The following is a 22,312-nucleotide window of genomic DNA, read 5'->3' as shown; positions in this document are numbered from 1 at the left end:
ATCATCTAACTACTATATAGATCTTTTTAAAAGATAAACAAGAGAAATAAGAGCCATTTAACAGGTTATCAGCTTTATTACTGTAGGCTAGTAGATCATTTTTAACACTCTCAGATAAACATTAACTCTCATTTGGAAGGAGAGCTGAAATACTTATTAAAACACTTCGGAAATGTTTTATTTAATCTCTAAACAATATTGTGCCGCCAACACACCAAGGGAAAATCAAGATAAATATCAACGAGGAGTGAAACTTATTTTAAATGGCTTTGGAGAAAGTGTCATTCCAAATTTAAAATCCAAGCTTGTTTGAGTTCCGTCTGGAGAAGACAAATAGAAGGATTGTAGAAAAGATGTGAAGAAGAGGAAAAGTTCCATGCGGGCAAGTGATTCTCCTGGACAAGATCGTTTTCCTTCGGAGATTGAAATAAAGACAGATGTTTGTTTATACTGTACAGACAACGCTAATATTAATATTTAATACAATTGTTTATAAAGACCAAAAACACTCTCACCTATTGAGAAAGGGATAAAAGCTTCAGGCTTTTCAAACTCGCCTTGAGCGTTAAGAAAATTCTGTGGATCAAATGAATGGTTTGTCTTCCACTTAGTTTGATCACACAGAACTGAGGTGAGGTTAGGAATAATCTGTGTACCCTTAAGAAACAATAAAAAAGTAGACAATAATAATAATAGTAATAATAGATAGATAGATAGATAGATAGATAGATAGATAGATAGATAGATAGATAGATAGATAGATAGATAGATAGATAGATAGATAGATAGATAGATAGATAGATAGATAGATAGATAGATAGATAGATAGATAAAATAAGATCATCATTAAAGATTGCATCATGCACTTTTACATCTAAGATTAAAACTAAAAACTAAATTTAAACTTTCTGTAGCTGAGATTTTAATGGCATGAAAAGCTGAAGCTATTTTCACTAGAAAGCATAATAAAAATAATTAAATTAAACAAAACACATTACAATTCTCCGTGGGCTTAATTTGGTACATATATGGTACAATGCTGCAAACAAAAACAACTCATGTCAATGTTTTGATGTTTTGTCATTCATCTCACCTTTGGAATGAAATATCCTTCCAGTATTGTGTCTTCATTAGTCATTCTTGGCACACTAAGGGGAACAACATTGCCTATTCTCTGGATCTCATGGATAACAGCATCAGTGTATGGCATGCAGGGTCTGTCATCTATGCTGGGTCGGCGATGCCGTCCAACAACTTTGTCTATTTCTGCCTGGACCTTTTCTGAACACATGAATATAACACTTGATTCTATATAATTAACTAACATATTAGATGCACAACAGAACTACACACACAATTACCTCATGATTCTTACATGTATTTATCCCAAACATAAACTACATTCACTAGTAATCTGGAGCATTTTACCTTGGATTTCTGGATATTTCATCATGTACACAAAGGCCCACAGTAGAGTGGTAGATGTGGTCTCAGTTCCTGCAACAAACAAATCAAGTACGGCATACTGCAGACCCTCTTCATGAAATCCTGCTTCCAGATCATGTTTCCTCTGTAAAAAAAACAAAAAAAAAAACAGCAAAGTGGAATATTTCACCATCTTTAACAATAATCAGGCCATACAAATGCTCAGAGAAGGATAGTACCTTCTCTATTTCGGTAAAATAGCAGTCTATAAAATCTCTGGGTGAAGAGGGGTCCCAGTCTGCACGATGTTTGTCCACCTCCTCCTTAATAAAAGCACAAACTTGGTGGAAGCAGGAAAACAGCTCTTTATGAGGTCCAGGGAGGAGGTCCATAAGACGAGGAAAAGCACCATAAAGCTATAATAGACAAGCAGAAAGTCAGCTGAGGTGGCCATCTTTATTAAATCTATTTATTTTGACTAGTAATTTGGTGTCTACTTATCATTGGAATGATCACTTTGTCACCTGTATAAACACAGACGTTTGTAGTTTAAGGGCTTTAGACATCAGACTGAGCATGTTCAGAAACCTCTTGTCAGTGTATTCGAACCTTTTTCCAAACACCATAGAGCAGATGATGTTGGAGACACCATTGTTAATGATGTAATGAGGGTCGAATGGCAGCCCTGGTAAAAAGACAATGACATGTTAAACTGGTTGCAGTGTCGAACTAGATTATGTTAGGGGTGCTTGCCAAAAGTGTTGCTAAAGCGTTCTGAGTTTATTGCATACTCGGTTTCTAAAAGGTTGCTTGCTAGCCCATGTCAAATGAATGCAAATCAATGATATTCTGCTTCCTACACATGGCTTGTGTCCTTAATTATCAGCTATTTCTAACTTGTGTCGAGTTCAGACTGCACGGTTTTCAAATCAGCCGCATCACAGATATTTTCACACTGTATGACTATCTGGGGTAGCATTTCGTCATTGCTGTGTTTACACTGCAAGACGGATCAGGGACGGGGAAGAAGCCTTTAGTGGCATAGAAAATGTACTTATTTTGCTCATCTGACTTTTAAAAGGAAATAATTTCTCCTCCACCTTTTTCTTTTTCGACCCGGTTGTGGTATTGTTTAGATGACACGTCAAACTGGCTCCTGCCAAATTTCCACTAGTTTTTTCTCCATTTCTTTGTCTGAATAGACTGAAAAGAAGTGTTTTCTGACCATTTATTTGTTTTTATTAAATAACACAGAAATAATTTAAAAGTGTTCTTAAAATTCAGTTCATGGATGAAATGTTGAAGTGTGATTTCTTTTGGTGAGGTAAATAAAGCTGTGTATTACCTAGTTTATAAATGTTATTACTTAGCTTATAAATGTTACAAACATTATTAATTGCTTATATGGATACAATTTATATTTAAAAATCATCAAAGATTACTAATGCTAATCAATGGCACTCATTTTTAACCACAAAGAACCCAAGTGTGACTACTTTTTCAAGACCATCTAGGCATTTTAATCATATACACAATTATTTATGTTTATTTAGCAAAAACATGGAAAACATGCACCAGCAAGCCTGTGTAACACTCATAGTGGTGTATAACAATAGTGGCTACAGTGTTTATAATTTCCTTGTAAATCATAAAATATATAATGTCTCATGTCATAAAATATTATGCAAAATTTTGACAACATATATTTAAATACATAATAAAGCTAAAAAATTTGCCAGATTATGACTCTTATTATCAATGCTCTTATTATGACTGCTATCATCTCACTGTAGTACTTTACCGTTGGTATCCATGATGGACTGGTGCAGGAATTTGTACTCCTCCATGATGATGAATTCCAGGCTCCTCTTTCCCACACCAAAGAATTTAAGAGTACTTAGAGTAAAACGCCTATGTTGCTTCCAGCTGTAGCCATTATTAAAGGTTAAACCTATTGCCAGAATTACACAATATAAAATATGCGATATTTACAGAGAGTTAAAGTATTATTTGATGTAATGTTCACCTTGGCACTTGGTTAGTCTTTCGATGACATCATTGGTTGGGCGGTGTATGAAACAGTTGCCCTGGTCAGTAAGAACTTTCTTCACCATGCTGTAGGAGTTCACAACAACTGTGTTTAAGCTTCCCAGATGCAAGCTGAATATATTGCCATAGTGGTCTGACTTCTGCATTATGAAAAAAAAAAAAAATGTGAAAACAAATTAATCAAACCCAGGCATAGGCATAAAAATGTGTCACCAAAAATTATTATTACTTTCTCATCCTGAACTGGTTCCAAGCCTGAACTGATTTCTTTACTCTGCTATTTTGAAGAATGCTAATAACCTGTTTATGATCTACGTTACACATCTTCAAAACATCTTTTATATTGAACAGAAGAAAAAAATGAGTAAATGATTACAGAATCATCATGTTTTAGTGAACAGCACCTAAGACATCAGACTTCTCATACAGAAGTCTGATCACAGCAAGAAGGTCGCTGGTTCAAGCCCCGGCTGGGCCAGTTGGCGTTTCTGTGTGGAGTTTGCATGTACTCTGTAGGTTTCCTCTGGGTGCCCTGGTTTCACCCACAAGTCCAAAAGCATGCGGTTTAGGTGAATTGGGTAAGCTAAATTGGCCATAGTGTATGAGTGTGAATGAGTGTGTATGGATGCTTCCCAGTGATGGGTTGCGGCTGGAAGGGCATCTACTGCGTAAAACATATGCTGGATAAGTTGGCGGTTCATTCCGCTGATTAATAAATGGATTAAGCCGAAAATAAATGAACGAATGAATGAATATCCAAGTATATAAGCAACATTTATTTCAAAATGTTGCAAAAATGCCAGTTTAAATATATATTTTTCAACCATTGGATTTACAAATGTATGTTTAAATTCATTAATTTTCCTTCAGCTTAGTCCCTTTATTCAGGGGTCGCCACAGCGGAATGAACCGCCAAGCTGCAACTACGGCCAATTTATTTTACCCAATTCACCTATAGCGCATGTCTTTGGACTGTGGGGGAAACCGGAGCACCCAAACACGGGGCAACACGCAAACACAGGGAAAACATGCAAACTCCACACAGAAATGCCAACTGGTCCAGCCAGGATTCGAACCTGCGACCTTCTTGCTGTGAGGTGACAGTGTTTTTTTTATACAATATATTATATATATATATATATATATATATATATATATATATATATATATATATATATATATATATATATATATATATATGTGTGAAATCCAAATATGAACTTGGACATCGTGTAAATTGCTTATATATTTCCATATGTCAGATTTCCATATTGGAATATAGTTGAAATTCAGGTTTTAAGCAGTCAGATATTTAGAAATCATAACATCAAGAATATGTGAATTACCTTAGTTAAGTCAATATGAGGTTGTGAAATATCCAGGTTGAAAACATTCCCAATAAACGGAAGAGGTGTGGGTCCAGGAGGAAGGTTTTTATGTGGCTTATTTCTGTTTCTCAGTTTGATTGAGATCAGCAGAAAGAGGATGAACAATAGCAATATCCTACCTGCATCTGTCCCCACGTCTGAGGTTAAAAGCAACAAAATGTTCCCCAATGCCATTTTAACGCGTTTACCTGTAATCTGCTCCGCTAACCTGTGTGCCAGTTGTTTACTTCCTGGTTTGCTTTCGTTTTTTAACTACAAAACAGTTGTCAAGAAATAAACACTTAAGAAGACTTGACATTCAGAGAGAGCGAGTCGAATTGTGTTTGTGAACGCATTGGTGTTTTTACTTTGCGTCTTCTTAACTTACATTTTTCATTCCCTTAAGTCAGTCGCGTGACGGCTTTTCGGCATAAATGATTGACATGAGCACCAGCAAATAGAATTCTAGTACGAACTGTAACGAAGCATTTCATTGGCTGGGCCTACTCATACGCCCCCTGCACTGTAAACAAATGAAGTTTGAGTCTGCGAGGGACAATTACACACGAAATTAATCAACTGAAAACGTCTAGCAATCAACAAAAACATTAAACAAAAGAATAACGTTATAGATTTGTTTTGGTGACTTTTTGCAAAGTACCTAAAAGTGGTCTGTTTCTCTCTCTTATTCCTGGAATCATCTGAGGCCGTCTCTGAAATGTTTACATTTTGTTTCTCACTAGGGGCCTCCCAAGTATGGAAAGGCGGGGTCTGGGTTGTCTCACTTTTGACAAAACAAATTGCTTAGCCACAAAAGACAACCCGATCGTTTAGAGATTGCAGGGCTCCAGTACTTTGGTATTCAGTGGCAAAGGAAAAGTGCCATTTTCATCAACACAATGATCCTGCAGTTTATATATGAAAACTTTGATTTTAAAGGCTGGATCCTTTTAGGATTTGCTTTACTGCTGCTTTTAGATTTGATTAAATACTGGAATCCTACCAGTTTCCCACCGGGACCACGACCTCTACCATTTTTAGGAAATATTTTCACTGAAATTCAGGATTTCAGGAACATAAATAAGGTAAGTGAAAAACTCATAATGTGTGTATTTACATGTTGCCTTAAAACCCTTTTTTTAAAAGTCAGATTGTTTCTTGGTGAATGTCAGTTATAAACCCTTGCAGAAAATAAATCACTCATGAAGCATTGATGAATTGTGTCATACTCAAGAAAAAGTGAAATTTGTAATTTTCTCGAAGTGAACACACAGACATTATATATTAATGTAAATATATTTTTCATTTCAGTTGGCTGAAGTCTACGGGACAATATTCAGCTTAAGACTAGGCAGTGAGAAATTGATAATTGTCTCTGGGTATAAAATGGCAAAGGAGGCCCTCGTTACTCAGAATGACAGTTTCGTTGACCGTCCAAATGTCCCTCTGTTTCACAAAGTATTTAAGGGACTTGGTAAGTGCACTGACCATACAGACTTCTACAGTATGCTTAAAATTAAGGCAAAACTTTCACTGTCCACTTAATTAATACCACTAATTAATTACTAAAATAATTTTATTAATTTATATTTTGAAGGTACGATACTAAGTAATGGATACCTGTGGCGGATGCATAGGAAGTTTGCGGTCTCCCACTTGCGAAACTTTGGAGTGGGGAATGAAAGTCTTGAGGTCAAGATCCAACAGGAGTGCAACTTCCTTTGTGATGCTTTTAAGGCAGAAAAGGGTATTTATTCCCTAACTGTCTGGGAATTTAATCTTTCATGGGTGAGAACATAATGGAAGAACTGACCAAATGTTTTTTTTTTGTGTGTGTGTGTGTATATATATATATATATATATATATATATATATATATATATATATATATATATATATATATATATATATATATATATATATATATATATACACACACACTGTGTTTTCTCTTAAATAGGACCTGTCGACCCCATGGTCACCTTAAACAGTGCAATCTCGAATATCATTTCCAGCTTGATATTTGGACAACGCTTTGACTATCATGATGAATATTATCAAAGAATTCTGCGTCTTGACACTGAATGCATTCAGTTATCAGGTTCTCCCAGGGCACAGGTACTGATTCATTATAGCATCCTTAGACACTACCTTCATATTACAACTTCCTGGGCATTTTTTATAATCAATAGCTGGTATTCATTACCTGTTGTGTCATGTCTTACAGCTCTATAACGCATGTCCTTGGCTCTTTGAGTATTTGCCCGGCCCTCACCAGAAAATCTTTTCCAACTATAAGAAGATCAAAGACTTCCTGAGAGGAGAGATTATTAAGCACAGAGAGGACTGGGACCCTTCAAACCCACGTGACTTTATAGACAACTACCTGACTGAGATGGAAAGGGTAATTACAGTGTAATTTTCTATTTTTAAGCCCTTGAAATACCGATGGTATATTTGTTGGATTATTTGTTTGGATATTAATCGATCAACCTATGTGCTGGATCATGTATTTGTTCATTTATTCTGTTTATCAAAAAGATAAAAATGCTAGATTTATTCTTGGTATTTTCAATGTATCCTTTGCAATGGACTTTTTTTTTAATAATGCTGATTACTTGGATAACCAAGACTGTTGTATTGTCTGTTCATTTGGTGGTATCTGATAAATCACAAAATCTTGTGAATAGCATTTAAATCATGTAAAAGAGTCAAAACTGACAGGAATTCCTTCGTTGTTCAAACCTATGAAGTGTGCATTCGCACTTATTCAAAAGAGATTTCATCAAACTAAACCAGCCAAATGTGAACGCACTATGAGTTTATGCATATTGTGCATAAATGTGTTTAATAATTCCCATTATTTACAGAAAAAGAGTGACCCTGAAGCTGGTTTTAACATAGAGGGGTTAGTGGTTACTTGTCTGGACCTGATTGAGGCTGGAACAGAGACCGCAACTACAACATTACGCTGGGGTCTGCTTTTTATGATCAAGTTTCCAGAAATACAAGGTGAGTATACCGAGCAGGTTTCTTCATTTGAAGCTTACAGGATGGATTTTAACAAGATCTGCAAGTCATCTACAAGTGAAATGAAATGTCATCTGCAAGTTCAGGCACTTTCCATATCTTAAAACACAGAGTATAGATGTAATATCTGTGTTTCATCTTTCAGAAAAGGTCCAGACAGAGATAGACAAGGTGATTGGACAGTCACGTCAACCCTGCTTGAATGACAGAGTTAATATGCCCTATACTGAAGCTGTGATTCATGAGATTCAAAGATTTGGGGATGTTGTTCCACTGGGATTCCCTAAACGGGCTGTTAAAGACACACAACTAGGGAAATACTTTATTCCTAAGGTATGCATTTCCATTTTATTGTACAGTGGGGTCTGATCTTGTTTAAAAAGGAGAAGTTTTCATCCTCTCTTTATTAGGGCACAGCTATGACAGTAAACCTGTCTTCAGTCCTGCATGATCCAAATGAATGGGAAACCCCAGACACCTTTAACCCAGGACACTTCCTGGATGAAAACGGCCAGTTCCGGAAAAGAGATGCCTTCATGCCTTTCTCTGCTGGTAATATTTTGTAAACCTACATCCTTTTGAATCGATTGATTTTGGTTTAGTATGAAATATGTTTTATCTTCAATAAGTGTTTGACTGACGGCATGTGTTCACAGGTAAGAGGGCGTGTTTGGGTGAAAATCTGGCTCGTCAGGAGCTTTTCATATATTTCACCTCTCTGCTGCAGCAGTTCAAAATCTCCAAATGTCCAGGAGAAGAACCCAGTTTGGAAGGCGAGATTTGGTTCACGTATGCTCCTGCTCCCTTTCGCATTTGTGTGTCCTCTCGTTAGTGTGTGTACAGACATTTTTTAATGAGCTCAGTCTTATTTTTCTTTTGTGATAATGTAGTATACTGTATCTGCTAGAAAGTGTTGATGGACCAGAAAGTCCAATGTGTTTAAGAATTTTTTGACCCTGATTATTTCCTAAGCACAGCCTGCTGTTATACAAGTCTGAGGCTTACAGTATATATCGTAATGAAGAATTTAAATGTAATAAGGTTTCAAATATAAAGAATAGCTAGCTATAGAATACTTACCATATTACAATTATTGTGATTCATTGTAAAAATACTTGAAGCTGTAAATAAAGCAAAGATTATTGATGTTATATGAAGTACTTTCTTATCAACACTCCATGTTTCTGGAAAATCACCTTGCAATTCTTAGTGTGCTTTGCTCAGGTAAGTAGGCTTGACAAACCCACTGTAGGAGACACTCTTTTCCTCTCCATATGCACCAGACACCTTCGTATATGCACCCCATACTACTTGAAAACATCTTGTTATTCTAAATATAAGACACATTTAAATAAAAATATAAAAAATACATTTCCTTGTTCTTTGTAATTATTTCTAAGTATTGTATATCGCAAATTATTTCCTACACTCTAAAAATACTTTGTTATTTAAATTCAATCTTGGTTAAACTTGGGTTCATATTTTAACCTAAAGGTTGGGTTTGTCTATATTGTACCCAAATTGACTTTTGTTTGAAAAAAAATATATATATATATTTTTTAGTGTTTCTTTTTTTTAAATAAACCCTATCCTACTGTCCAGATTTTTCCAGTGTACCATCCAACAGAAATAATAAATATTTCCCTTGCAATCTATTGGGTGCCCTGCTTCTGTTGACTGAATTAGGGCTTCACACATTTGCAAAATAAAATTCTACAAATATTTGTTTGGGACAAACAGTATGTAGTCCTGTCATTATCAGTGTATATGACCCAGTCCCAGATGGCGCACACTTCATGTGCTCTTGAATACTCAATTATAGCTGCCATGAATAAAACGTTAGTATAAAGGTTAGAGTAACCCCTTTAACTAGTTGTGGATGCTGTAGTGGCTTAATCCTCACACTAAGAGAATACTTTCTTCTCAATGAATTGGTCAGATTGGTTTGCAAAAATGGGCTGAAATTACCTGAATTGCATTAGACAGTAAAACATACAATATTATCCAGATACCTATGAGCACAAAGACCAAACAGTGCAATATGAAGTAGACATAAAGAGTTTAGATGCAAAAGCCTCTACGTGCCGTCTGAAATTGTCTTCTAAAATGAACATTTTTCTTGGTCTCCTATGTGTTTGTTCAGTTATTTCAGTTTAAAGGCAATTAAAATAACCTATTCATTGCCATTAAAGTTAAATTAATGAACACACATAGGAGGCCAAGAAAAAGGCTCATATTCAACTATAAACTGTCTAAACTGAATGTGAATTCATGGTCTTTCTTTAGATCTGTGTTTTCTAACCCTTTTCCGACAGGCTGTTCCTAATCAAACACAGCACAATCAATTCACCAGCTCGTGAAGGACTCCAAGACTAAATATAGCTCTGGATATATTCTAAATCCAAAATGTGGATTTAATACCCTTTTCTTTAATATTTGAAGTGTTAGTTAAAAAAATGTGTAGGGACTCATTCATTCTGCTCAGATTTATTACACTAATCATGTTTTACAAGCTATGAAAGCATACTCTTACAGAGTTGTATTTTTTAACATTAATATATACAGCTATAGAAAATATGAAGAGACCACTTGCTCTTACCCAACATCTTTATTTTAAATTAGGAAGAAATTACATTATAGTTTATAAAATACATTTTTGCATGTGTCTATGCATCTATCAATATGCAATTAATTCTCCTTTGATATTTCATAAGTTTTTAATCCTAATAGATCCTTCTCACATTTCTGGGTTGCTCAGTAGCAGAAGGCATCATAGCTGGGTAAACTTAGAGCGCAGGAGAGTACAACAAATATTTTTTTACAACTCTGTGTGCTGAAATAATAAAAGAAAAACTCCATGATAGTCTTATCAAGACTTTCAGAAAAAGGAAAAAAAAATTGTGTGAGACTGATGATGACAGCCAGAGGAGAGAATAACCTCAAATTTACTCTCAGCCTCATAGATGCTGCATTAGAAACACCTCACACAAGCGGTACTTTGTTTTTTGTGATTTGACGCATAGATGACATAATACATTCACAAATGCATATAAATGTTCATGTTTAAAAAAAAAAAAATCAAAATATTAAAAACTTTCAAGGATTTAAGATTATGATGAGCTTTAAACACGTCATAAGTCTTGTGAAAAGGGTCCATAGCAATTTGTTTTATATTAAAATGTACATGTTTGTAAATATTTAAAATATCACCACATACGTTATTTACTAAGTGTCTTTTATTACTTTTATATCACATTTGAGCAAACCACTTGTAAAAATTGCTATCTCTGAAAAATACAAAACATAGAAAGATAAAACCGACAGGTGGCAAACCAACATGTTTCAAGTTAATGATTTTTCAGACGTACCTTTGAGCTTTCTAATGAACCTTAAACTGTAAAAAAAAAGTAAAAAAAAAAAGGTAGAACAACCAAATTATGCTGTACGCATGTGAAATGAGTATGCAAAAAGAAATATTAAAGGAGGCTGTGCATGTGTTTGTGTGTATATTATTTATATCTTCAAACTTTTACTCTTGATTGATTGATTCAGAGTTGAACTTTCCTGGTGTCTGGTGTACGTTATGCAATGTATAGACTATGGAAGTAACTGGTTACTGGTGGACACTTATTCTTCAAAATATTTTTTTTTTTGCTAAAAAAAGAAAGATATTAAAACAGGTTTGGAACAGGCAGATAGTAAATGATAAATAATGAATAGTTAATTACAAAATTTAAGTTTTTTTATGATACAATTTTGAAAGGACCATCCTATTTACACAAATCTGACATATCAATTCCCTTACACATGTTATTTAGTTTTTCTACAAAATACTCATGCATGATCCTTCTTAGAATTTACACATTTTATCACAAGGACAGGCTAAGAAACAATGTGCATGTTTTTATGTATCTAGTTTCAAATTAACTAAATGAAAAGATAGAGACATATTTTCACTGTTGAGCTGTTTTGGGGAGAAACAAATACTATGGAAGTCAGTTTTTACTGGTTTTCAGCTTTCTTCAAATTATCTTCTTTTGTGTTTAACAGAAAAAAACTTGTAAAGGTTGGAAACAAGTGAACAAACAATGACAAGATGTAAATTTTTGGGTGAACTGCCCCTTTAAATTATGACTGTATGGCCATGATATATTATCTTGGCTAAACTTTACGTAACATATTACATAGCTGCTCATGAGTCATGGATGTTAACAAACTGACAATAAATGCCTTTGGTCTGTTGGATAATTAGCTGTAATTTTGAGCCAAAGGTAGCTTTGTCTTTTGTTAATCACTGTTCATCCCCATAAATATGAATGGTGGATGATCTTCTGCTACAGTAACAGATGTCAGATAATAAGTGTCATGCAGGTACTGTAAACATCACTCCACTGTTACCTTTCACTCTAGTAAAAAACACTCACTAGTGTCCTCCTCGTCACATGCATTAAGTTCACATGCATCCCACGTTGAGAGAATGAAAAGGAATCAGAGTGCTCATGTGATGCACACCTGTGTGGAGATGTAGAGAGAAAAATTTAATTCAATAGTTCCTATAATTATGTTTAAAAAATGAGTTTGACAGGGAAAACTGTCTGCAAACAGAACACATACATATGCAAACAGAACATATACATATATTATTTTATATATAGTGCCGAGCATAAATTAGAATAAAGAATCGCTACAGTACTTATTGAATAGCTACTGTTTTGAAACTAAATAAACCCAGAATTGAAGTTATATGAAGTACTTTCTTATCAACACTCCATGCTTCTGGAAAAACATCTTGCAATTCTTAGTGTGCTTCACACAGGTAGGTGGACTTGACAAACGCACTTTTGAAAATGGATATTTTGATCAATTTCTCAGTAAATGTGGCCAATAATTGTTGCTGCGTTTCAACAAAACAGCTTTATTAAATAGTTATATCCCTTAAAAATAAGAGTTCGGTCACCTTATATCTTTATACATAGTAATAATACATTTAAATAAGGTATTGCAAAAAGACTTTACATTAAAACTAAAATATTTTTTAATATATTTTTATGTTTCTCTTGATGTTTCCTGTTTATTAAATTAGTTCCAGTTTTGGCTGGATATAATATGATATTGTAAAGCATCCTATAGAAAATATTAATTTAAAAAGAAACCTGTGATGGGGTGTACTCATTTATGCTGAGTACTGTATATTTACTATAAGGAAAACTCCCCAGTATAAAGGGCATTTTCTCAAGAAAAGAAAAAAAGGGCAGCCACCCCCCTGCATGTGCCTGCAGTCTAGTATAAAAGTAAGCATCACACCAGTAAGCATTTACAGACTGCAGAGCTCAGATAAGACGAGGGGAACCTGACATTTTCTCCACCACCATGATCCTGCACCTGATATACGACAGCTTTGATTTTAAAAGCTTGATGATTTTCTTTGTTGTTTTTCTGATCATTGCTGAAATTATCAAAAATAGGACTCCATCCAATTACCCACCAGGACCATGGCCTTTGCCATTCCTGGGAACTGTCTTTACTACAATGGATTTCAAGAACATGAATAAGGTAGGATCTATATATACATTTTTACACTATTTTACATGTCTTTTAGTTTACACTTATTTTTTTGTCTTCATTCTGGGTCAGTTTTGGGCAGTAATTCAACACATTACAGTCAAATTTTCTCTCAGTAAATAACAGTAATGAATAGCAGCACATATTTTCTTCAAGCACTGTAGAAAGGTGAGGAGTAGGGTTTACTTGAAAAAAGCTTGGAAATGTGTTTCACTCAGAAAAGGCTAGTAAATCTTCAAAGCTTTGCCAAGTAAAAGACTAACCAGAATTATGAGTACATTTAATTAGAAATGTTAAGTTTACCTGGCGGAATTCTAAGTAAATGCGATTGACTTTTTGTTTGTAAAATATACTTAAGTCGTACATTTAAATATATTACTATTTTCAGATTGACTTTTTAATACAATATTCCTAGTTATCTTTTTTAGTTATCCTGAGTAAACTTTACTTAAAAATGTTAAACAAAATATGTAATGCATTGCAACTGTTTCTTAATTAAAAACGCTGCCAGACATTTTCATCGAGTACTTTTATTTGAACTAAGACTTCTCAATAAACAAATTTAAAAAGTCTTTTAAGAGAGAATAATGGGTCATCTGTGTTGGCATCTTCCTATTCTGTAGTACTGCCCAGTACAATGATATTCACAATGATTGTCTTTAAGCAGGTCTCTTGACATCTTGTCAAATACAAAAATAAGTGCAAAGTGATTAGAATACTGTACTGTGATTAAAGTTTTTAATGTTAACCAAGTTTAAATGTTAGCCAAAACTTACAATTTTGGGAGATAAAAATACTAATATGTCTTTAACACTTAAAGAACCTTACATGTAAAGTAAAAAGTAATTTAGAAATTTTAATGTACAGTAACTTGTAGTCCTCAATGAGCTCCTGAGATAATCCTCACAGGTAGGAAAGTAGGCAGCGGATCACAGCATCTCACTTGTCTTCAACTTGTTGATTAAAACAAAAGTACATTTCTGTGGTCATTAACCAGCGACAGTGTAAATCTCCATATAACTGCTTATCTAAGTCAGGAAGCAGGTGGAAATTGGATGTGCAATTTAGCTGGTTGAGTGAAAGCAGTCCAGTTTTTGTAGAAAGGCTGGCTACAGGATGTGGTTATGCTTCTGTTCTCATTATTGAGCTAAAATAAATGAAATAAAATGTAACACATTTAAAATTTAGTAGTCAAATCAACACTTTTGTCAACCACACACACAAATACATGTTGAATACATTAGTATATCTATATAAATGTGTTATCCAACTTACCTTACATGAGCTTGAATGGTGAGAGCAATCTGTTGAACATATTAGAAATGTTAATGTCAGAAAACGGAATGAACATATAATGATATTACTGATTTAAAATTTGATCAGTTCATTTATTTTGGACTCCATTCAATTATCAGTAATAAATGTTCACAAGCATAAAGGCTGCCTGAATATACTCAGTAACGTTACATATATCACTATAGTTTAATAAGAAGTATATTCGCATATGTTAATGTGGATGGATTAATAAATCCATCTTTCTATGTCGTGTTTTGGCCTCTCAGGGCTCATTCTGGGTTCAAATGAGTTCTGAGGCTGTCCAATCTAAGAAAACTCCTATTTATAGCAGACAGCATGGGAGGCTAACTTTAATGTTCAGTTTATCCTTATTGCAATTTACCAATACACTTGTATTAGTAAAAAATCATCTTTAAGTTCACTGTAGATTATACTTCTCTGTAGAATATATTTAGAATGAAACACAGTTGTTTCAGACACAGATGTCGTTTGTTATAATGCTAATCAGATCTTTAGCAAACTCGCTCAAATAACACTTCATGCATTCTCTTTAACCACCAAAACTGCAGACAGGAGCTCTAGACCTTTCTGCAAGTGAAACCAATTTGATCAAAAAACAAATATGTAACTTACCTTACTTTCCTGTGTGAGGAAATCATCGGTTGCTCTCATCTGTTCCACCTGCCCGCCAAGTTTGACTCAGAGCATGCGCATAGACGTACTGACTTTGTAGAGTAAATTTTACTCGCATATGGCTTTTTTTTTTTTCGTTAGCTCAATATATTACAAAACAATAAATATTACTTAGGTACATCCATTTGAATTTACTATTGTATTTTAAGCACATAAATTAAAAATAAATATTAAGTATAGCTTATTGAATTAAACGTGACATTTTGAAGTAAAACGACAAAATATGATTTATTTGTAAAATGTACTGAGCTTATGCTCTCTTTATTTACAAGCCCCAAAAATCATTTTTTGAAGTATTTTATTTTGGGAAACTTTAACTTTAGTACATTACAAAGCACAATATTATATTTTTATTCCATTGCGTTTAACCTGTTACATGGTTTGGCAAATTGAACCGAGGTGACTGCATCTGTTTTCGAGTAAACAACTCACTAAATCAAATGATCCGGTCAGAGTGAGTCTCCCAATTAATGATTCATTAAATGATCAAAGAACAGAAGGTTCCTATAATGCGTGCACATGTGACTGATGGCATGAATTTTAGGATTCATATTTTAGGACTACTATAAATGATTTGTGAAGAACTGCTGCTAAATGGCCCATTGTATGACATATTTTGATATATTGTTTTGGGTAAAAATTAAACATAACATTATAACAACACAAACTGCCTTACCAGTTACAAATGATGTCAAATGAGTCTGTTTGAATAATATTTTCCTTAATCATCAATTTGCCCTATGTAACGTCAGTTTATTTAATTCTGTTTATTTAGTTTGCTATTTATATTTACTATTTTTACTTCTTTGCATACTTGAATAATAATTATTAGTTGTAGTTAACTAGTAGCAATACAAGTAATTTCAATACACAACTTTCCTTCAAAATAAATACATTTTCAAGCATTACTTTTTACTTTTAATACTTCAGTACAAGCAGATTAAGTAAGTTTTTACTTTTACTTTGGTCAAATTGAATACTTTTACTGGCGTTTCAACTGTTAATGTCAATGATTGTTAAAATCAAATCTTTTCAATTCAATTTCAGTTGGCTAAAGTCTATGGGAAGGTGTTCAGCTTAAAAGTGGGAAGCGAGAAAATGATAATTGTGTCTGGATATAAAATGGTAAAGGAGGCCCTCGTAACTCAGAATGACAGTTTCGTTTTGCGTCCACCACTTCCTATGTTTTACAAAATTTACAAGGGAATCGGTAGGTGTACCAACCATAATGACCCTAAAATAAACTCCTATATTTCTATACTGCTGGTGTTGTTTTAATGATAATAATCTTTATGTATCGTTATGCAGGTTTAACAATGAGTAATGGATACCTTTGGCGGTCACATAGGAGGCTTGCTGCCTCCCATTTGCGGACTTTTGGAGAGGGGAAAAAAAATCTGGAGCTCGGCATCCAGCAAGAGTGTGTCTACCTTTGTGATGCTTTTAAGGCAGAAAAGGGTATGGGCCAAATGTCTGGCTGATTTAGTTAATTAGTAGTGAAAACAATTTGCCATTTTGATCAATATCAATGCTTTCTTCCAAACAGAACCCTTCAACCCCATATTCATTTTACACGGTGCTGTCTCAAATACCGTTGCCTGTTTGACATTTGGGCAACGCTTTGACTACAATGACGAATGGTACCAGGAAATTCTGCGTCTTGACAACCAGTGTATTCAATTGGCAGGTTCTCCAAGAGTACAGGTACTGATTAATGACAACATTTTTAAGCTGCATCCAGACTGTATGATTTATGATTTTACTTAAGGATTGTCAGACTGTACAAAAATGATCCTTATGTCACACTGTAAGATCCCAGTTGTCAATGTCAGACGGTATTACAATCAAGGCAATGAAGTTTAACAATCAAAATGAAATAAATAGTTGGATTTCCCAGTGCTAGAAGGGCATCCACAGCATAAAACCAGAGTAATTGGCAATTCATTCCGCTGTGGCGACTCCTGATAATCAGAATGAAAATGAATGAACGAATAAATAAATGGAAATCGCACTGTTGGAAGTCACACTGCAGGAAAGTCTCAAATATTCTGATCCTGACAGAATTTCCTTGGGGGAAATTTGGAGAACATGTCAAACAGTCGATCAATCAAAGACTGCAGATTTAATTTAGGATTGCTGAAATCATAATATATATTTTAATTAAGTTTAATTAATCAATTAAGTTAGTCTCAGATGTACAAATAATGGTCAAAATCACATGTGCACCTGGCGTTACCGTGTTTTCGACTTGGTTGGTTTGTTAAAAATGAACTCCTGTTGGGATTCCCCTAAGGGTCAGTAAACTTAAATAAATGTGAAATAAATGTTTTTTTTTCTTGTCAAAGTTGCAACATTGGCCACTATAATTCAATATTAGAAATGCATTTTCTTGCAAGTTTTGAGGTAAAAACCTGCTTCCTCATATGCACACACATGATGCCATGAACCCATTCAATTGAGCACACAGCATTGTTTTGGATGTTCAGTAGGTTCTGCTGTAAAATATACATCCTCACATTGTTTTGTTTTTTGTAAACCCAAGTTTGGTCTAATAATGATAATGTGAATGCTCAGTGAACCAGAACAAAATCTTTTTTTTGGTCCAGAGTAAACAAACAAAGCGGCAAGGTGGCTCAGTGGTAAGCACTGTCGCCTCACAGAAAGGTCATTGACTCCTGGCTGGGCCACTTGGCGTTTCTGTGTCGAGTTTGCATGTTCTCCCTGTGTTTGCGTGGGTTTCCTCCAGGTGCTCCGGTTTCCCCCACAATACCGCAAAAGACATGCTGTATAATTGAATTGAATAAACTAAACTGGCCGTAGTGTACATGTGAATGAGTGTGAATGGATGTTTCCCAGTATTGGGCTGCAGCTGGAAGGGCATCTGCTGCGTACAGAATATGCCGGAATAGTTGGCGGTTCATTCCACTGTATTGACCTCTGAAATAGAGATTAAGTCGAAGAAAAAGTATGAATGAAAAAACAAACCCAAAAGAGAACACCTTTAAACACTTTCTTATCCCAGCTTCTTTTGAGGTGATTATAATTAAAATTATAATTTATTCATCACCCATTATTTCATGTCTTGCAGCTGTATAATGCATTTCCTAAGCTCTTGGACTATTTACCCGGCCCTCACCAAAAATTATTTTCCAACTATGAGAAGATCACACAGTCCTTGAAAGAAGAGATTATTAGGCACAAAGAGGGCTGGGACCCTGCAAACCCACGTGACTTTATAGACAGCTACCTAAATGAGATGGAAAAGGTAACTGATTAAATTTCGAATACTTGAATTTGAATGATTTAATATTAATAATTTGTTATATTTTTTCCCCAGAAAAACAGTGACCCTCAAGCCGGCTTTAACATAGAAAGTTTAATCATTTCTTGCCTAGACATAGTTGAGGCCGGAACAGAGACGAGTGCCACTACACTACGCTGGGGTCTGCTTTATATGATCAAATTCCCAGAAATACAGAGTAAGTGTGGTTTTATTTTACTCATATTGTCCAAATGTCCACACTTTGGATCAAACTTGTATTTTCCTTTCAGAAAAGGTCCAGGCGGAGATAGACAGGGTGATTGGACAGTCACGTCAACCCTGCTTGAATGACAGAGTTAATATGCCCTATACTGAAGCTGTTTTACATGAGATGCAAAGATTCGGGGATGTTGTTCCACTCGGATTCCCTAAACAAGCAGCTGTAGACACAAAAATTGGGAACTACTTCATTCCAAAGGTTCTATTTAAATAGCTATATGTATTGTATTTCTGTCTGAACAAATGCAGTAGTTTTCATTCTCTCTTTATTAGGGGACCTTTATTACAACAAACTTGTCTTCGGTCCTGCATGATCCAAACGAATGGGAAACCCCAGACACCTTTAACCCTGGACACTTCCTGGATAAAAATGGCCAATTCCGGAAAAGAGATGCCTTCATGCCTTTCTCTGCTGGTAATGCTGTTTTTCCTTTGTATAGCTTCTCAATATGTCATTTACTCATCCTTTTATCCTTCATGTATTAATTTAATGAACAAACAATGCTACAGTTGAGTGAGGAAATTCGTAATGAACTTACTAGATGAAATAAAATATTACTTCTCTACTTACTTGAAAGAAAGAACAATTAGGATGAAATTATGACTAGAATTACTGTAAACTGACAGATGAATACTTTGGTAAGTTTCTTAGTCAGATATTAAACATATCTGTCAAATATGCCTGTATATTTGTAAGCTTTGAAAACAGTTAAAAATGTAAAAAAAAATGGGGTCAATTTACAAATTTCGGGAGGAGCATGCACAGAAGTTTCAGTATCAAATACGTCATTGACAATTATTCCATTATCCAATCAGTTCTTGACCAAACGCATCTAACGACTTTAGCATCCCTCCACCACCCCGACACCTCACCTCTTAAGCATTACAATCCCGGGGGGAGCGTTCTGGGGCCGGGCTTGATACTTCGCTCGAATCCAATTCCTCTCTGTTTCCTGATAAGAGGAATAACTCGAGTTGGGGCGTCTCCCCGAGCTCAGAGCTCTCTCCCCGGACCACACGCCAAATACGCTTTAGTCTTAAACGATTGCAAGTGTGAACTCGTGAAATACTGTACTTTTCTTCAGTAGAACACTTTGAGAGTCCAAAAACATTTTCCGTTAACTTATTCCCTGATTTATCCGAAGTAGCCACAGCCAAATGAACTGCCAACTACTTGGGCATATGTTTTATGTGGTAGATGCCCTTCCAGTTGCAACCCAGCACTGGGAAACATTCATACAGTACACTCTCTTTAATTAATTCATTACAGCCAATTTAGTCTACCCACTTCACCAAGCATGTCTTTGGGGTAAACCAGAGCACTCGGAGGAAACCCACACAAATATGGAGAAAATCCAACCACCACACAGAAATGCCTTGTGGCCCAGCTAGAACTCGAACCAGCGACCCTCTTGTTGTGAGGCGACAATGCTGACCACTGAGCAAAAACCTTTAAGTATAAACAAAACAAGATACACTGAACTCAAACTAAACATTATTTGCAACAAACAGCTTAATATGGCAAACAGTCCTAATTGTGTTCACAATACACACATTCTCCCTCTCCGTTGTAAAAAACAAAAGTTCCCTTCCAAATATGCAAATTAGATGTATGCACAAAACCGGAAATCACATAAAACTATTGCGAATAAAGCAGTTTCCAGCAATGAGTCTAAGAGAACAAAAACATCACTTCTTGATAAACTGGCACCAAATACCAAAAAGTATAATAGAATTATCTGCAGTAGGAGAAGCCACTTTCTGCCTTTTTTTTCTAATATAATAAATTACTTGCGCCTCAAAAGGCAAAGTCAAAAATGCAATGAACAGCAGCTGCTCAAGACAGTTCTGGAAGCTAATAATACTGAACTACTTTGATGACTTCAGGAAAGGCCCTGCAGAATGTCCAAAACAACATTTTAGATGTTGTTAAATGTGGTTGGTTGTCTATTAATACCGTCCTGTACCATAGTACCATGTTTCAATCATAGCTTATGTGCTTGCTGGTTTATCAGCTTAAAAGTTAAAAGAGGTAAATTAACAGCAAATATTACTTATTGGGTGCACTAGTGGACAATAACTTTCTGGTCTTTTATTGGTCCATTTCACAAAATGTGTAACTTTACCTTTTTTACCATTTGTCTGCAGGTAAAAGAGCTTGTGTCGGAGAGCTGCTGGCTCGTAATGTGCTCTTCCTCTTCTTCACCTCTCTGCTGCAGCAGTTCACCATCTCCAAATGTCCAGGAGAGGAACCCAGTTTGGAGGGCGAGATTTGGTTCACATATGCTCCTGCTCCTTTTCGCGTTTCTGTGTCTGTACGTTAGAGCAAAGTCATTCAAACGAGACAGAAATGTTTGTGTCTTAGAAATTGCAGCAGTGTTTCAGTGTTGTAGCAGTTTAAATGTACATGTGTCAGTACAGTAGGTGATTTGCAGATATGTCGATAAATATTTCTTCATAAAATTTCTGTGTCTTAGAAAATGCAACAGTATTTCAGTGTTAGTAGGTTTTGATTTTAATGTTAAATCTTCATGTATTAGTACAGTAAGTGATTTACAGATATGCCGAAATGGAAATCTCATTTAAATAAATGACACGTGAATTGAACATTTGTCACATTAAATATCTCTTTGTACATTTTCATGCAAAAACCCTTTGAGTTACTATAACATAGACTACTATTACATAGAAGTAATTCTTCTATAGCTAAATCTCACTTACGCCGCTTTTAGTTGTGGATAGGATTAAGTAACAACATTAAAATACAGTATATTTACTGAATTTAACATGGTTCTCAAACTTTTTGGTTTTAGAGTCCCCAAAAAGAAATATTTCACACTCATAAAACTGTAAAGTGTTTATCTTTGTTATATTTATTGAACACCTTTTAGATTATTTATTTAAATATTAGTTAAATATAAAAACACATGTAAAAATTTTTATTTAAAAATTGAATTTTAAAATAATTTTTGTAAAGCTCCATGGGTGTATGGCTATACACATAACATTCCTAAATATAATATACAAATATAAAAACCTTCCTTCTGAATAAATTAAAAGTGTATTGTTTATTATTCAGTAAGCATTTAGTATTTTAAAGCTACAAATTGATTTGAAAGTACACTGTAAAAAATGTCAAAGTTGTTTGCTCTCAACTATACTCCACAACTTAAAAAAATAGACGGCGATCTTCAACGCTGGATGAACTTACCACTATCCATAATGGGCAGAATATCAGTAGCCAAAATGTCCATACTCCCAAAAATATGCTATTTATTTTCAATAATTCCAACACAGCCCACTCATACCTGGTTCAAATCTCTAGATTCAATTATTACAAAATTTTACT

At 34.8% G+C, this 22,312-nt stretch overlaps 3 protein-coding genes and 1 long non-coding RNA gene across 6 annotated transcripts; 2 read left to right on the top strand and 2 right to left on the bottom strand.

Annotated features, from left to right (window-relative positions):
* Positions 1 to 56: 56 nt before the first annotated feature.
* Positions 57 to 12,380, bottom strand: LOC130247724 (cytochrome P450 2J2). Of its 3 annotated transcripts, none has more exons than XM_056481159.1 (9): positions 12,296 to 12,380; positions 3,452 to 3,614; positions 3,227 to 3,376; positions 1,950 to 2,110; positions 1,665 to 1,841; positions 1,429 to 1,570; positions 1,094 to 1,281; positions 516 to 657; positions 57 to 413 (listed from the first exon to the last, which is right to left on the bottom strand). In XM_056481159.1, the coding sequence occupies exons 1-9, from the start codon at positions 12,332 to 12,334 to the stop codon at positions 238 to 240; spliced, it is 1,338 nt and encodes a 445-aa protein (XP_056337134.1). In that variant the 5' UTR covers positions 12,335 to 12,380; the 3' UTR covers positions 57 to 237. The 3 variants fall into 3 exon arrangements, with proteins under 3 accessions (XP_056337134.1, XP_056337135.1, XP_056337133.1); XM_056481160.1 differs by lacking the exon at positions 12,296 to 12,380 and adding an exon at positions 5,503 to 5,588; XM_056481158.1 differs by lacking the exon at positions 12,296 to 12,380 and adding an exon at positions 4,821 to 5,449.
* LOC130247727 (cytochrome P450 2J2-like) lies at positions 5,632 to 9,186 on the top strand. Its single transcript, XM_056481163.1, has 9 exons — positions 5,632 to 5,926; positions 6,153 to 6,315; positions 6,439 to 6,588; positions 6,802 to 6,959; positions 7,069 to 7,245; positions 7,712 to 7,853; positions 8,017 to 8,204; positions 8,282 to 8,423; positions 8,528 to 9,186. Exons 1-9 carry the CDS (start codon positions 5,741 to 5,743, stop codon positions 8,701 to 8,703), a joined length of 1,482 nt encoding a protein of 493 aa, XP_056337138.1. The 5' UTR covers positions 5,632 to 5,740; the 3' UTR covers positions 8,704 to 9,186.
* A 793-nt stretch (positions 12,381 to 13,173) lies between the features above and the next one.
* Positions 13,174 to 21,570, top strand: LOC130247728 (cytochrome P450 2J2-like). The gene is made up of 9 exons (XM_056481165.1): positions 13,174 to 13,424; positions 16,470 to 16,632; positions 16,731 to 16,880; positions 16,969 to 17,126; positions 18,511 to 18,687; positions 18,760 to 18,901; positions 18,975 to 19,162; positions 19,237 to 19,378; positions 21,112 to 21,570. Exons 1-9 carry the CDS (start codon positions 13,242 to 13,244, stop codon positions 21,285 to 21,287), a joined length of 1,479 nt encoding a protein of 492 aa, XP_056337140.1. The 5' UTR covers positions 13,174 to 13,241; the 3' UTR covers positions 21,288 to 21,570.
* On the bottom strand, positions 13,948 to 21,178 carry LOC130247731 (uncharacterized). Its single transcript, XR_008839572.1, has 3 exons — positions 21,090 to 21,178; positions 14,709 to 17,383; positions 13,948 to 14,580 (listed from the first exon to the last, which is right to left on the bottom strand). It is a non-coding gene; the product is annotated as an uncharacterized LOC130247731 (long non-coding RNA).
* Positions 21,571 to 22,312: the final 742 nt, after the last annotated feature.

Source organism: Danio aesculapii, chromosome 20 (assembly GCF_903798145.1).
Source record: "Danio aesculapii chromosome 20, fDanAes4.1, whole genome shotgun sequence".
In the NCBI taxonomy this organism is placed as follows: Eukaryota; Metazoa; Chordata; class Actinopteri; order Cypriniformes; family Danionidae; genus Danio; species Danio aesculapii.
Note: the sequence above shows the minus strand (reverse complement) of the source record. Positions and strands in the feature narration are given on the sequence as shown.